Source organism: Rhea pennata, chromosome 1 (assembly GCF_028389875.1).
Source record: "Rhea pennata isolate bPtePen1 chromosome 1, bPtePen1.pri, whole genome shotgun sequence".
NCBI lineage: Eukaryota > Metazoa > Chordata > Aves > Rheiformes > Rheidae > Rhea > Rhea pennata.
In genome coordinates, this window is record NC_084663.1 from 138,790,101 (window position 1) to 138,804,733 (window position 14,633).

At 38.2% G+C, this 14,633-nt stretch overlaps 1 protein-coding gene across 7 annotated transcripts in view; it reads right to left on the minus strand.

The window, feature by feature from the left end:
* Positions 1 to 14,633, minus strand: part of TBL1X (transducin beta like 1 X-linked) — a 204,543-nt gene that overhangs the window by 29,169 nt on the left and 160,741 nt on the right. For all 7 annotated transcript variants that reach the window (XM_062601262.1, XM_062601296.1, XM_062601277.1 and 4 more), the window contains 3 exons: positions 11,327 to 11,472; positions 8,288 to 8,537; positions 1,546 to 1,678 (listed from right to left, as the gene is read on the minus strand). In XM_062601262.1, coding sequence (XP_062457246.1) covers positions 1,546 to 1,678; positions 8,288 to 8,537; positions 11,327 to 11,472 — 529 coding nt within the window. The remainder of the gene's footprint in view (positions 1 to 1,545; positions 1,679 to 8,287; positions 8,538 to 11,326; positions 11,473 to 14,633) is intronic.

Consider the following 14,633-nt stretch of genomic DNA (forward strand, 5'->3'; position numbering starts at 1 on the left):
TGGGTTGACCTTTGCTAGGGATAAGTAATACTGTGTAGAAATACTGCCTGAGACACTACAAGGCTGAGTGGGTAGAGGAATATGGTTAGCAGAAAGCATAGTAAATGCAAGGCAGAAGAGTGTGTCTGTTATTACTACTGCTTGTCTGAATCATGGTATCAACCACAGACTCTGTCACAAATCAAAAGGCCATTAAGCCTATGGAAAAAAAGAGCTGACAACCAAAGTATTTCATCCAAAAAATCTACACGCATTTTTGCAATTTCTGCCACTATATCCATTTAAAATGAATATATGAATATACCTTGTGTTACAGATACTAAAAGTACTATTAGCTTTGGACTTTTCAGAATAAAAAGGACATTTAAAAGAATTCTGTCTTCTAAAATCTATTTTGTTATCAGAAATTACTCTTTTCTTCAACAGACTGTTGTCTTCCCTTTCTTACAGATCTTGTGCTGTTTCTACAACTTGTATTTATTTCTGCCAATGACTTTTATTTTTCCTATTTATTCTTTTACATTTGCACTCTAACCCCTCATTTTCATATATTCAGTCAACCTTAGAAGAAGACTATACTGATGATCTTGCAAAAATTTGGGAACAGAATAAGGACATTTCTTCCTTTCAGAAATATGTTGAATAGCTGTACATCATGAAGACTCATCCCTCTTCTCTCTCTTTTATCAGCTTTCCTTCAGGTTCCCAGTTAGACTTCTTCATCTGAGCCTTCATTTTAATGTTTAATTCTAAGCATGGACAAATGCAGTTTTTGACAGTGTCTCAATGTAGCTCTTACAGGTATGTATATTATTAGCATTTTAGTTTGGATCAGGAATATGCTTTGTAAATGCATTTCCTTGTTATCCCGCTTACCACATTTTGGTTCTGAATGCATAGCAATCCTGGGGAGCACAAACTGGAGGGACTCCTTTTCAATGAAATTAAATCAAAATATGCCCTCAAACCACTCTTGAACATTCAGTTTTTACGACAAAATTATGTCTAGCTTGAAGTACCCCTCCCCAATAGAACCACTGGGACATAATGTCCTCACACAAGTGTTTTGCTCTATAGACCTGTTCCTATTGTGCTGCGCCATGTTAATGCAGACATAAGCCAAAGATAATTCTGTTTTAAAGTTTTGATACTTCTTCAAAGAAAGCTTGGATGACAAAGACTTTCTGAGACCCAAGTGTACACCATTAAGTAAGAAGAATCAGAGCGGATCACACGATCATTCAATATTTTAAGAATTTTCCATTATTTTTTTAAAAATATTCAAAATACTCCGTGTGTACTCAGGACTATAGAGAGCATTCTAGGTGCTCTATCCTAGCACATCTTTAATGTGGAAGTGCTTGATATTCTGTGTCACCTTACTGTTACTAAGCTCCTACACAGCTAGGGTACTGCTGAAAAAAAACAGTTGCAGCCTGGAAAAACAGTAGAGAGAAGTCTTGTTAATCTCTAGCGCATGCTCTCACGTTCTTGCGTCTCTAAATAAGCTCCAATTGCAGTAGCTAGTTTCAGTCATGCTCTTACCCAGATGCCAGCAGGTCACTGACAGGGTTCCAGGCACAGATGAACACCTCTGATTCATGGCCCCGAAGGACTGTTGCTTTGTTAGGAGGAATTTCAACATCCCCGTCAATTTCCATTGGCTTTGAATGATTATCTGTAAGGAGACATAGCCGAATATAAGTAGTCTGCAAGATGATGTTAGATCTGCTTTAAAAATAGCTGGCTACCCACAGGCTAAAGCTTAATGCAATGAACACATTACAAATAACGTACTGTATTGTGTCACTGACCACATTATTCTATTTTCTTCCTTAGGGTAATTCAAAGTTATGATAGTTCTTCAAAATGTAGAACTTTCCAAAATATTCTGTATAAATGCATGTAGTTTTTCTAGAAAAAAATGGTTAGCATTTACTTCAGTATATTTTTTGAAGCTGAATTTATAAAAAAATGACTTAAGGATTTATTAAAATAGCATATTACTGCACTTGAGAAAGCTCTATGTTGTTCTTTTAGGAAAGTAACATACAGCACATCCAGTTTCTTGAAGGGTGTCCAGAAAGAAATATGTGGGGTTACTGACAGATGATGGATATACCAAATAAGGGCCTCATTCCCTGAGCACTACAGGAAAACAGAGTGTGATCACCTTACTTTAGGGTTTCATGATTTATGCAAAGGAACCAATGATGCATAGATATACTTAACCTGCATGCTGCAATTTTGGTGGGTTTTTTGCAGTCTAAGGAACTTTGTTTTTTACAAAGCTCTTGCATTTCCTTAAGGAAAAAATAAAGCAAATTTAAAATGATGAATTTCTTAGTGGCAGCAATTCGTTCCAATTTGCACCACGAACAATGTTTTCACTCCAGATTTTCATCGCTTCAGTATAAATCTTCATCATTTTCAGCTCAAACTACACTTCCTGGCAGCAACACAAGATTATTATCCTCTGTGAACAAGACACCAATCAAGGACAGGTAACAAACTGAAACAACAGATAACAGATGTTACATACAGAAGTGTAGCCCATTTCACAAAAAGCACATCCAAGAGCAGGTACGTGGCAGGCTGTCAAGAGAGGCAGCCTCAGGTTATTTAATCAATTTCTTGGCCAGCTGATCTGCTCTGATTGATCAAAGTCCAAGTCCTTATCCTGGGTTAAATCTTTTAGTTAGTCATTCTTTAATCACATATGGAGATCCATAGGTTCACAAGTGAAATAATTATGTTTCTTTATTGCCACAAGTTTATGGTATTTAAAATCAGCCATCTGTCCCAATATCATGCCCTGCTGAGCTATTGCCCATTGCCTGGCAAAGCAGACTGTGATAGTATACAATTGCCATCGGAAGGAAGATCTCCAGATTTCTACCCTTGCCCATGCTTTCAACTACTTTGATCTGCTCAGTCTAATTTTTACCGAGTTGCATAAACAGCGCTTCCAATAGCATATTTTGTTGGGTACCTTATTAATTATGGGGTGTGCAGTCTGTGCCCTAGCTATGCTGAAGACTCACATGTAATTCAGTGAGTTACATGGCATTGCTTTGAGTATTAAAATTAGGAAACAGATAACAGTAGTTTCATAGTTCACATTCCTCATTCAAAATACTTGTATTTTTAACTATACTTACTATCTATGGACTCGTCATATAAAAATTAACATATTACAAATGTCTGTTTGTAAAACCTACACCTCTGCTAAGTTCATACGTAAATCATTGCCCTTGATAACTCCTCATGTGTGTAACTACTAAAATTAATACTGTCAGGATATAATAATGCTCGAGATCTAGCCTGACATTAGCAACTGGAAACTCTGATATGATATTCTGGGTAATCAGGGTAATGCACTATCAAAACCAACCAGAAGATAGGAGCCCAGAACCCACGACCTTCTGTTTCTAACCACAGTAGAAAATCACCTGTTTTAAAGCATACTTTGATGAGAAAACCAGCAGCATGGTAATGATTATGCGTTCCTCTGTGTCCTATTCACAGTATGAGTTGGAAACTGGGGGCAAGTCAAGAGGTAACATCTTTCAAGTACTTTAATTTGAAAAATTTAAATGAGAGCTGCTCTTACCAGATATGATCCTAGTGTCACCTGCCTGGCTCTAAAGGCAGAGCTGCTTTTCACTCTTGAGTAAAATCAAATGAAGGCTTGGAAACAGCATTACTCCCAGGTCCCAGAGTTATGAGGTGCTATCAGGGCAAAGCCATCCGATTCTTAGAATTTTTTCCTTTGTACATGGCCAGATGGAAGAACCTAAATACACACTTGCAATGTTATTAATTGCTGAAAAGAAAGATGGTCTTGCTATGAAAAAGAAACCTTGATCAGCTGATACCTGCACTGGTGTATGCAAGACTGATTTTCTTTTGGGAGTGGCCGAACACCTCCAGAATTATTTTCTATTATTATTTTCTACTACTCCTTTTGACAATCTTCAATTGTGCAGAATAAGAGGGGGAGATAAATGTCGAGTCTTCCCAAAAATGTTTGCAAATTTTCATATTATGTGTATTTTCTTGTTTTTATCAGTAATTAAATAGTCTGTAACATTCATATTTAGACTGCTACTGCTAAGCACGTGATTTAAAATGCCCCATTGAACAAATGGGACAGTTCCTACTTTTGCAATACTGCTTCAGGCTCTTTGCAAATTCAGATAGAAACTAGTAATATAAAAAAGACTTGGCTACTTAAACAACAAAAAATTGCAGAACCCTAGAGTACAAGATGATACCCTAGTAATGAGGGCTGAGCTCCTTGTACAGTGTGAGCTAGTTTGAGCCCTTTCTTATCTGAAAATTCTGCTTTCCTATGGCTACGGATACTATAGATGTAAAGGGAACTAGAAATCTCCAGATACAGTAATCATTAACCAGACACAGTAATCATTAGGAATAGACTCTCTCTCTCTCTCTTTTTTTTTTTTTAGTATCTTAGGATTAGAAAATTCTTGCACACAGGATCCTCGAAAAAGACGAGACAGTTCTACCAAATGCAACAGATTTTCATAGGTGAAAAATACAGTGAACAGGTCACACATTGGAGGACTGTGCTGAAATGTTAATACAAATCATTTTCTAAAGGCCAGGAACCTTCTGGTTAAAAATACATCATGTTCTTGTAATTTTTTCCCTCGAACATATTAAAAACCTAAACCTACTGGAAATTAAAAGTTACGATCCTCCAAACTTTTATGATTTTTTTTTAAAAAATACAATTTTAAAACATCAGTGAGTGATTTCAACCGTTTCTTTATTTTTCCACCAGATTAAAAAAAAAAGTTATTTTAAGATCTAAACCTGAGTTTTCTCAGGAAATGTGTTTTTTTTTAAATTAAATCTTTGACAGGCCATTCATTGAAGCTGTTCTTTATGGCCACAATTTTAATAAAAGAACAGGGCTCAGGTTTCTTTTGTTGACATTTTTTTCCTTAAACCCAAGCCAATCTTTGCAAAAATAATGAAACAAATGACACTAAATTTGAGTTGGAAACCAATCCAAAGTTTGGCTCCATTTCCACATACTGATTTTTTTATTATTATTTTTTAAGCTGACTTAAAGCTGAAAACATTACCATGAAACAGCAAAAGAAGGTAGCAATTTTATTTTTATTTTTTTAAATCTGTGCCTCAAATGGTTACTATGGTTAGATTTTTTTTTCTTTTTCCCTTTCTTAGATCAAATCACCCTTCCTATCATAGTATACTAATTATATTATGTACAGTACATATAAAAATATTTTCTATCTTATTATATTAAATACATTAACAATTTTTTTTGAAGAGTTACAGTGTCCAGGAGAACTCCATATGAGAATAAATGTAAACTAGATAACTTCCCAAAGAAAAGACATCTCCTTCTCTGTTTTTTCTTTTTCTTGCCCCCCCCTCCTTTTTTTTGACAGGTTGATATATTGGTGATTTCCAGATTATGATTAAAGACTAAGACACCATTTAAAATCAGTTCTGTGGGACCTGACAGTAGTGGAAATGATGGTTTGGGAATCTTCTCACATCTTTCATATCAGCAGCCCTTTACCCCAGTAGGTCTCCCAGCTTTCACCTTACCCATCCTATGTGCTATCCTAAGCTTTTATCCTATCCTATCCTATGCCTTCTGTCCTAACCTAAACTTTTGCAAGACCCTTTGTCTTATTCTATCCTAGACTAAACAGACTTTCTGAACCCTATGAAAGGAAAGGGTATGACTTATTATTGAACTAACATATTTTTATACCTTTACCATAAAAAGGAGAAATAAGAGTGTAAGAAAGCTAATCAGACCCATGCAATATATTATCCACTAGATTTGTTAAGAGTCTTTATTTCTAGTGGTTGCTGACAATTACTGAAGCAGATCTCTTGCAGTTCATTGTTTAAACAGATCTGTTCAAGAGTGAAAATGCCAGTTTTGCAGTTTTGTGTGCATCTTCCATGTATATTCCTCAGCCTTCAGCTGTGCTCCACCACCTTGCTGATATACCCTGAATAACCCAGACAGAAAGGCTACAGTTCTCCCAAGGTGACACACACAACAGAGAGCCACTGCCCTTGTATTTCTCAGCAGCTTCTCTCCAAAGCCTGTTTCTCCTTAAACTGCAGACCTCACCTCTTTGCCCATGATGAGTAACTGGTACAACAGCAGCTGTCAACAGCATGTGCCAGCTGGCCAGCTACTCCCCAATGACCTCTGTCTTTCCATTTCCACTGCTCTGTTAACCTGTCTGCCTGGCAGGTTGCGTATCCATAGTTATGCTTTGAAATTTGCTGTATGGTGGAATAGAAATTTGCTGTCTGGCGGAACACCTCATTTGTTGACATGAATCCTACCTCGGTGAAATTTTACAGGACAACACAACGTCAGTTACTGACATCCTACTCCAGGCAAAGCTCCTGGATGATATATTAAGTCATACAGGACTTCTTCATAAATATTCCAAGAAAGGTCTGTAACTGTTCATGAAAATAGTTCTATTAAAAATTATTGTGAGAATTACTTTTTTTCAAAGATGCAAATGGCAAATCTGAGAGATCACGGTGTAGAACGTGAAGATACATCTGAAGTGATCTGCAAGGCTTTCCTTTTTTTAAATACAATAGCATGTGAGTTTTTTCAGATCAAGAAGAAGCAAATCTGACAGGATCTGTGCTAGTGATGATCTGCTAATCAGTTTTCTACCTTCAGAATTTATTTTTTGTTCTGAGATAGGAAGAAGTTCCCCAAATTCACAAATGAGCTGAAGGAAAGGGTCAACAAACAAAATGTCACAGTTTGATACATTTACAAGTATTTTCATATCTTTTTTTACCACTTTATATATGAAATAAGTTCAATTTCAAAGCAAAGGATCATTCTGAAGTAAAACAATAACTCTTTAGTCTAGAAAGAGATATTATTTTGGAAATTTTCAGAACTTCTTTACAATTGTTTTCTCAAAGGAAAAGTATAATTTAAATCACTGCAGTTTTATTGGGGAAAACTATCCTGTTGAATTGGAGTTCTCCAAAGAAAAACCTAGTTTGTGAACATTTTTTTGACTGGCTCATAGTGGAATCTGTTCAGATAAAAGAGAAGATGGAGACTGATAAAGGTATCTACACTGCAGAACAAATACACTCCATTGCATGACTACAGCCCTGACCTCCTGTTTGTCTAAGCCAAGGAGCTACTGGAGCTTCCCACAAAACCTGCCAAGCACGTTCTGCTGCATTTTTTTTGAGGGAAATTAGGGATTAAGTTCTTATTTCAGAGGGCAGCCAGTGCCCTAGCATGGTTTGCACTCAGAAACCAGACCCATTAATCATATCTGCCCCACAATGTCAACACAGCCATCAAGATTTAGTTACACATGCTGGTATGTGCAGTTCTTGTTTTATATGTCTAACTATGTCTAGCTTAGTCTCCCTGTGTCATCAATAAACAAAGGTGAATTCAGAGCTCTTGAAGACTCTGATTTTTCACATAGACTAAGGAAGTCTAGGGAAGCTAACATTTATTTAGATATTTGCAGTGGCCCGTATGACTAAGCAGGTACTCTTAAATAAAATAGATTAGGAATACTGTCCTCTATGCCTTCAATACAACATTGGCTGTATCCAAACTGTTTTCTGGGAATAGTTCCTGGCCCATGCTATCCTCTATTTTGTACTTGACCATACTGTACTAAGATGGCTAGCCTGTACAGGCCAAAATGTGTCAAGGACCATGGTAATAAGGCCAGGGCTATCACAGAATAGTGTTCAAAACTATGCTCTGGTGATGTTTCATTTACCAATACATATATGGCTTGTAAATCCCAACCTCTTAGCCTATCTCCTTCCCAGTTTATATTATTTTAATTATCAGTCTGGCCAAAATGATCAACTGTAGCTACAGTTTGTCCTAATTTTTATCAACTGTCTAAAAACTGTTTATCAATTGCCTAAAAGCACTTATAAAGCTGATAATATTGATGAAGCTCGGGTAGCCTGCTAAAGGTAACAGCATGCAGCTCCACTTCATGACACCAGCTTCAACTTGCAGTTTTGAAGATAGCTGAAGTTTCTGGATTCTGAGAAGGCACCAGTAAAACAGAGCACGCTGACAGGAAATACGATGTTCACTCAGCAGCCTTCCAAAAATACACCTCCTCCTGGAATAATTCCCCTGAGTCTTGTCACGTTATGGATGGCAACCAACTACAAGAGTATTATTCAAACCCAAATCTACCCCAGTAACAGAAAGCAGCTGCACATGTTGGCTTACTTATTGCATGTGCCCCATTCTCCTCTCCATTCACAGTGGCTTCTCCGTTCTTTGGTGTGTTCTGCTGGGAAACAGCAGTTGTCGTTGCTCCCGCTGTTGCTGCCGTTGCTGCTGCCGCTGCTGCTGCACTGGCTTGTTGCTGAGCTAGTTTCTCTCTGAATGCTTGCTGCCGGGTCTGTACAACATCAGGCATCACCGCGTCTATCAGAGACAGTGATTCTATTGGCCTGCCATCAAATACTGTACCATCCTGCAGGGAAAATGAGCAGCAGTAAAATTGTAGGTTCAAGATCTTCACTATGGACAAGGAATGCAAAGAGGTCACCCTAAAGAGACACTGACTGAACTAGTTTGTGCGAAGATACTGCACCTTGACTTAACTTACAGTGCCACACTTCTATGGTCCATCTCTCTCTCACATCCACTATGATGGTGTTCATATTCAACTTAGAAATCTGTTCTGTGAACAGGTAATTTATTGCAATTTTTTGTAAGTCAGGTATAGAAGCTATTTACACATGCAAAAAATATGCTATGAAAATCAAATTGTCTGAATGATGACAAAGTTTCTCTTTATTTTACATTTTGAAATAATGAGTCATGGCTAAAACTGAGAAACAGACTTTGGCTGAATTGTTTTTCTTGCTGCATTAGCAGTGACATTTGAATGGAAGTGGCAGACAAATGATGAACCTCAGACAAAACAAGACATATGCACAAATTCAGCAGTTTGTAGTACTGCACTCACCAGTCTTGCACCACCAGTTGTAGCTGATTTTACAGGACTGCTATACTATTATTTTCTCCTTTTTTATTTTTGTTTTTCAGTTTCATGGACAAATAGTTAGGACTTACATTTAGATTTTCATTAATTAGGCTTCAGGGTTAAGAATCAACTAAATTAACCTTTAAGGGCTACTTTTAACGACTTAATACAGACTCAGGCCAAAAACGGCTGTATCTACTTAACTTAGCCTCACTTGAACCTTCCCATTATCTTAAATATGGCATAAATGTTTTGTAGTCTCAACAAAGTGCCATTTTAATGATCTCTTTCAAACTCTATTTAATTATTTGAAGTAAACAAGACCCAGCAGTGAAAGTTTGGGGTTTTAAGAATACGAGTTAGAATGTGGACAGATGAAGCAGCTGGGAAACAGTATCATTTTTAATGGATAAAAATAACTAATACGAAAAAACAGTAATTTGGCTGACTAGTATGCTTCTGTTGGACTGTTCATTTAATTATCCCTTACAATGACAATATTAAGATAATACATACTTGTTTCCTCATGAAGAAGATAAAGGAGGGAAGAGTCATTAGAAAAGACAAATATAGACATTGTTTCCCCTCAACATTTTTTAATGTAAGTGTCTTTACACACATTTATTTGAATACTGGCTCAAGTCCTTGTTATGCAATGAAAAGAATGGTTGCCAATGGATTTTTGGCATTTAAAATTTTTAACTGTAAAATTGCTCTCTAGACCACTTCCATGGCTGTCTTTCCATGATTCATAAATAATACCGCCACTTCATAAACATGAGCTTGGAGACTCACTGATTACACTGTATGTGACATGCACATACAGAAGCCTGTATGTAGCTACTATTGGGGACTAGACTTCAAAATGATTGACTTCTTTTGCTGTAACATACTTAAGAAGTATGTATTTGAACAGAATCAAACCACTATGAGAACATCATAAACCTTAATGGCACCAACACACATATTTCTAGATCATTGTCCGAACTGAGGTCAATTCTGAATCCCCAAGTGAGATTCATAGCAATAGATCCATACGGCTTTCATACAACCTGAACTTGCTGTTCATGGATGGAAGTGTCCAACTGTGTAGATCCAATTTCAAGTATAGGGCAAAATGTTAAGTAGCAGCAAATTGAGACAGATTCCTAACAGTGGTTTGTTATTACAACTGCATCAAAGCGCAGCTAGGCATGAATGTCAAATGTCATTGCTTCAATTAAAAAATAACATATACACAACCCTTAAACATGGTATCAGGTCTTAAAAAGAAAACTATACAGAATGCTACTGATAAAACCAAATGAGTTTCCAAATCACACATTACAAATGCAATCATTTCTCTTTTTTATATTCCTTTTTTTTCTCACCCATGCTTCTTCACATACTACATTTAGCTATAGAGGAAAAAGCAAAAGGTTTTTATGTATTATTAATTATTGCAGATCTCTGACAATTACGAACATCTATAGCAAATTTTTGCGATGCAGCACTTGCTTATCTGTCATGCTTCATTCCCCCCTGAAGCATCATGCTTTTAAGGTCAGCAGGGCAAAAATACTATTTTTTTTTCCTACATACTCCCTTCGTTTCTCCAAGCAGTGCAATATGAGAGCAGAGGCACTTTGCTGGCTGCTTACACAATCCACATAGACAACAGTGGCCCAGCCAGGATTAAAATTTATCCACAGTTCCTTCACCATGTACATGATGGGACAATGCTTGGGCTTTATATGGTTGGAGCCAAAGCCACTGAAATCAAAAAGAATCCCTCCAGTGACTTCTACGGACTTTTGATCAGGCTTATCATGGCTTGCATGCAGTACTGGCTTCTAAGAGAGACAAAGGCTGAAGTTTTAACCCACACTACAGGTCTTTCCTGTCAAATCCTGCTGTGACCTTGAAAACACAAGACTGTAAACACACATACATATATTTTCTTGTTTGCTGCAAGAATCTGTGCACTTGTGATTTGTTGACTTTGTTAGTCGGAGTTCAATAAAATTCATTGAAGTGAACCCTCAAACCCATGGCTGAAGACTGTAATCTCTCTCTCTCTTTCTCTCTCTCTCTCACTCTCTCTATGTATATATATATCTCCAGAGCTTTTCAGCACTCTGTTGGGGGTGGGGCAATACAGGAAAGAGGAACAAAATGGAACCACGTCAGGAGAAACTCAGGATTATTTGGGCTGTTAAGGTTGGCCCCCAAAGTGATGCTGCATGAGCTGGGGAGCTCTGGCGGTGGCGGAGGTGGGGGGGGGGGGGACTTACTTCGTTGATGCTGATCTCAGCCTCCACATACTGGAGCCCCTTCTGGAGGATGGAGATGAGTGCGGCAGGTGGCACTAGTGTTCCATTGATGTTGGACTGGCTGATGTGGCTCTCGATACCGAACGTGAAGGCCGAGTGGGAGAAACCTGAAAGCAGGCAGAGGAAGCCATGACGTGAAAGCGAAACGCATCAGTGACCTGCACCTTCGCAGTCTAAAAATAAGCCGGCTGCAAGACCTGCAAGACGCCTGGAGGGTGAACGGAGGAAGGCAAGCTGGTTACAGGGAACTCAGAAGGTTTAAGGGAGCCATCCTGAGGGCCGCTCGGCTGCTGCAGCCCCCCCCCTCCCCAGGCACATCCCACCCCAGGGAAGTCATACAGCAGGGGAAATGCGCACTGGGAGGCATCACCAAAGAAATCTACTAATTAAAAAGAAAAAAAAAAAGGAAAAAAATACGAATCACACCAAGAGCAAGTCCCACTAATTGTAAAAATGACTCAAATCTTCACTTTCCTTTCAACATTTTAGTATCAGTGTTTTCTGAAGCCTACACACAAGTTGTATAAAACCAAAGCAGAGATGCAGCTCACGCAGGGGAGCCATTCTCTCACAGAAGGGAAGAGATTTCAAAAGCTCTGCTCACCACATTTATTGCTGAGTGTAATATGACATGCAGAGCATTGCCATTAAAACATGAAACAACAACAAAAAAGGCCACTCCCATAAACCTATTTTCTGAAAGTGAACAGTAATCGCAAACGTAATTAACTGGAATGTGTCACGCAGCAGATGACAAGCCAATTCACGAATCCTTCTTTTAATCATAATTTTTTCTCTATTTCATTTTTGTCGTTGTCCTAGAAATAGCCAGTAATGAAGTTGACAGCATCCTAAATTGAAGATTTTTTGCAGACCTATTTTAAAGAAAGAGATGCTGGGTGAAGCTGCTCTGAGCTGTTGCTTGATAGGAAGGCAAGCACTGCAGCCTGACTATATGTACAGGCACATGCAGGAGGGGGAAGGGAGAACAGGATGTAGATATAACTGTAGGAACCCATTTATCACCACACTGTCTCCAGAGCATTAATCTAACATTAAAAGCCTTGGGGAAACCACCCATGCGCTGTCTCAAACAGGAAGAGCCGTAGCAGTCTCCACCGACTAGACAAGAAAAAAAAAAAAAAAAAAAAAAGAAAAAAGAAAAAACAGAAAGCAGCTCTCAAATGAAAATATTTCTGTTACATATAGCTATGCCTCCTTCCCTTGTCAACAGTAGTTTCATTTATAGTCTTGTCCGTTGAGGGATTTCCCCCATATCAATGCAATGTCCAATTGTGTCTGGGCTGGAGGACAGGATTTTGGGCTTATTCCACAGCTTTAGGAGTAATGCTTTCTCACTCTCTCACTCAAATTTTTTAAAGATTCTTTTTGCAAGTGGTTCAATTAAGATCACAGATAGATAGCAAAAACAATCTAAGAAACAGAATACCCATCATTTGAAAACTGCGGTATTCTTTCCTCTGTGATTCTCTTCCCCATACACATTTTTTTTGCCAATGTTTTTTGCTCTTCCTGATAACACCCTCTTATCCTCTCCTTTCCCTACCCTATTTTCCCTTCCTGACTCTCCCCCAGTTCTGGCGTGCCACTTAAAAGTATCCAGTCCAGCTATGAGTGTAATTACAAAAGATTGCAAGGTATGAAAATAAAGCACTGGAAAAAACACGTGAAAAACTATGCAGCATCATTTATCTAGTCCCTGGTCCCTTCTTACTCTGTCTTGCTCTTTATGTCCTGCTCTAGTTTATGAGCTGCCTCACCTCCTGCTGCATCCACAACAGACTGCAAGGTCTGCGTGGCAGTGTTTTTCCCTTGTTATTTGTTTTGTAGAATATCTGAGCACATTACTGGGCTCCACAAAGAGAAAGAAAGCATGCACTGAGCACAGGCAGCCTGAGTCAGAGGTCCATGGCCCGATCACTCGACACCGAAATCTGTCTCTATAAATATACGGCAAGCAACTGACCAGAATTACAGAATCAGATCCCCCTTAGTTTCCGTTTATGTGCAGTATAATCAGAACTAATAATATTAACACTGACAATACCATCTTGAAAAGGAATAGACCTTAAAATGCATGATGGATAAATCAGCCAAACTGTTTTAAAAAGGAATCAGGTGATTAAGCTGTCATCCAAAATCCCTGATGTTTGCTACTATAACAGGCAGCAGCTAGAGGCTCAGCATTTTGCAAAATAGTCCCAGATTCAATCAGAAGATGGATGGCATAAAAAAGGCAACCAACAAGCCTCTATAGAAAACTATAAAGAAGGCGATAAAGCCATTACTGTGGATGTACAGTAGGTTTAACCATGACTTTGTGTCTGCCACTTCTGCATTTGGTATCTTGCTGACTTTGGAGTTGGCTGCTGGCAAATATCAAGCAATGGCTTTGCCAGATTAACGTCACAAATAGCTAACCTCGTTGTCCTGTATTGAGTTGCCACATCCTCAAAGAGTAACACAGCTCACCTGACTGCATGTGAAAAAAGGACATTCTCAGCATAAAAACCCAGTTTTATTATTGTCATGAATCTTTTTATTATACAGGTTCTCTTGATGGTAAGGAACCATTACAGAAGCCCCTGTCAGATGACAAAACACAACACTCCCAGCTCCAGTGTCATGGAACAGCAACATTTACACATCTCCAGCAGTCAAGACAACTTCCCTAAAATCTTAGCTGCAAACATCCAAATGCTGAAAATCAACAGAGTTAAACTGTTCAGGTGGGTGCTGCTGAGTTCAGGTGAGTGTGGTCCTCACACCTCTTGGAAAAATCCTGACATAAAAATGTAATTAAAGAAAAAGCAACTGAGGTAACCAACAGCTACTTATCTCCTGGTTTCTTATACAGCTATAGCAATGTTTTTATAAGACCCATACGAAAATTTTAAAGATGATGAATACAATTAAGAAAATCCTGATGGAAGCTCCACCCGTGTCAGGTTTCAGATAACACTGAAAAATCACTTGAGCTTTGCTTTTATAGTTAGCAGATGTCACCAGTTTTCTCTGGGGTTCTGTATGTGAGTGCACTGCATTATATAGCAATGTTGTAGCTCTTTATAGTTCAGTCTTATAAAAAGGTGATTTCTATTAAACAAAGGCAAGTGTTTTAAATGTTAGCTATTTAAATGCTTGTGTTACAAATGTTAACTTGGCCCTCCTTCTGAAGTTCATGAAACCACATTAGGGAACACAAAGCCAAAAAATCAGTACACCACTCCCTCCAGTGACTCTATGC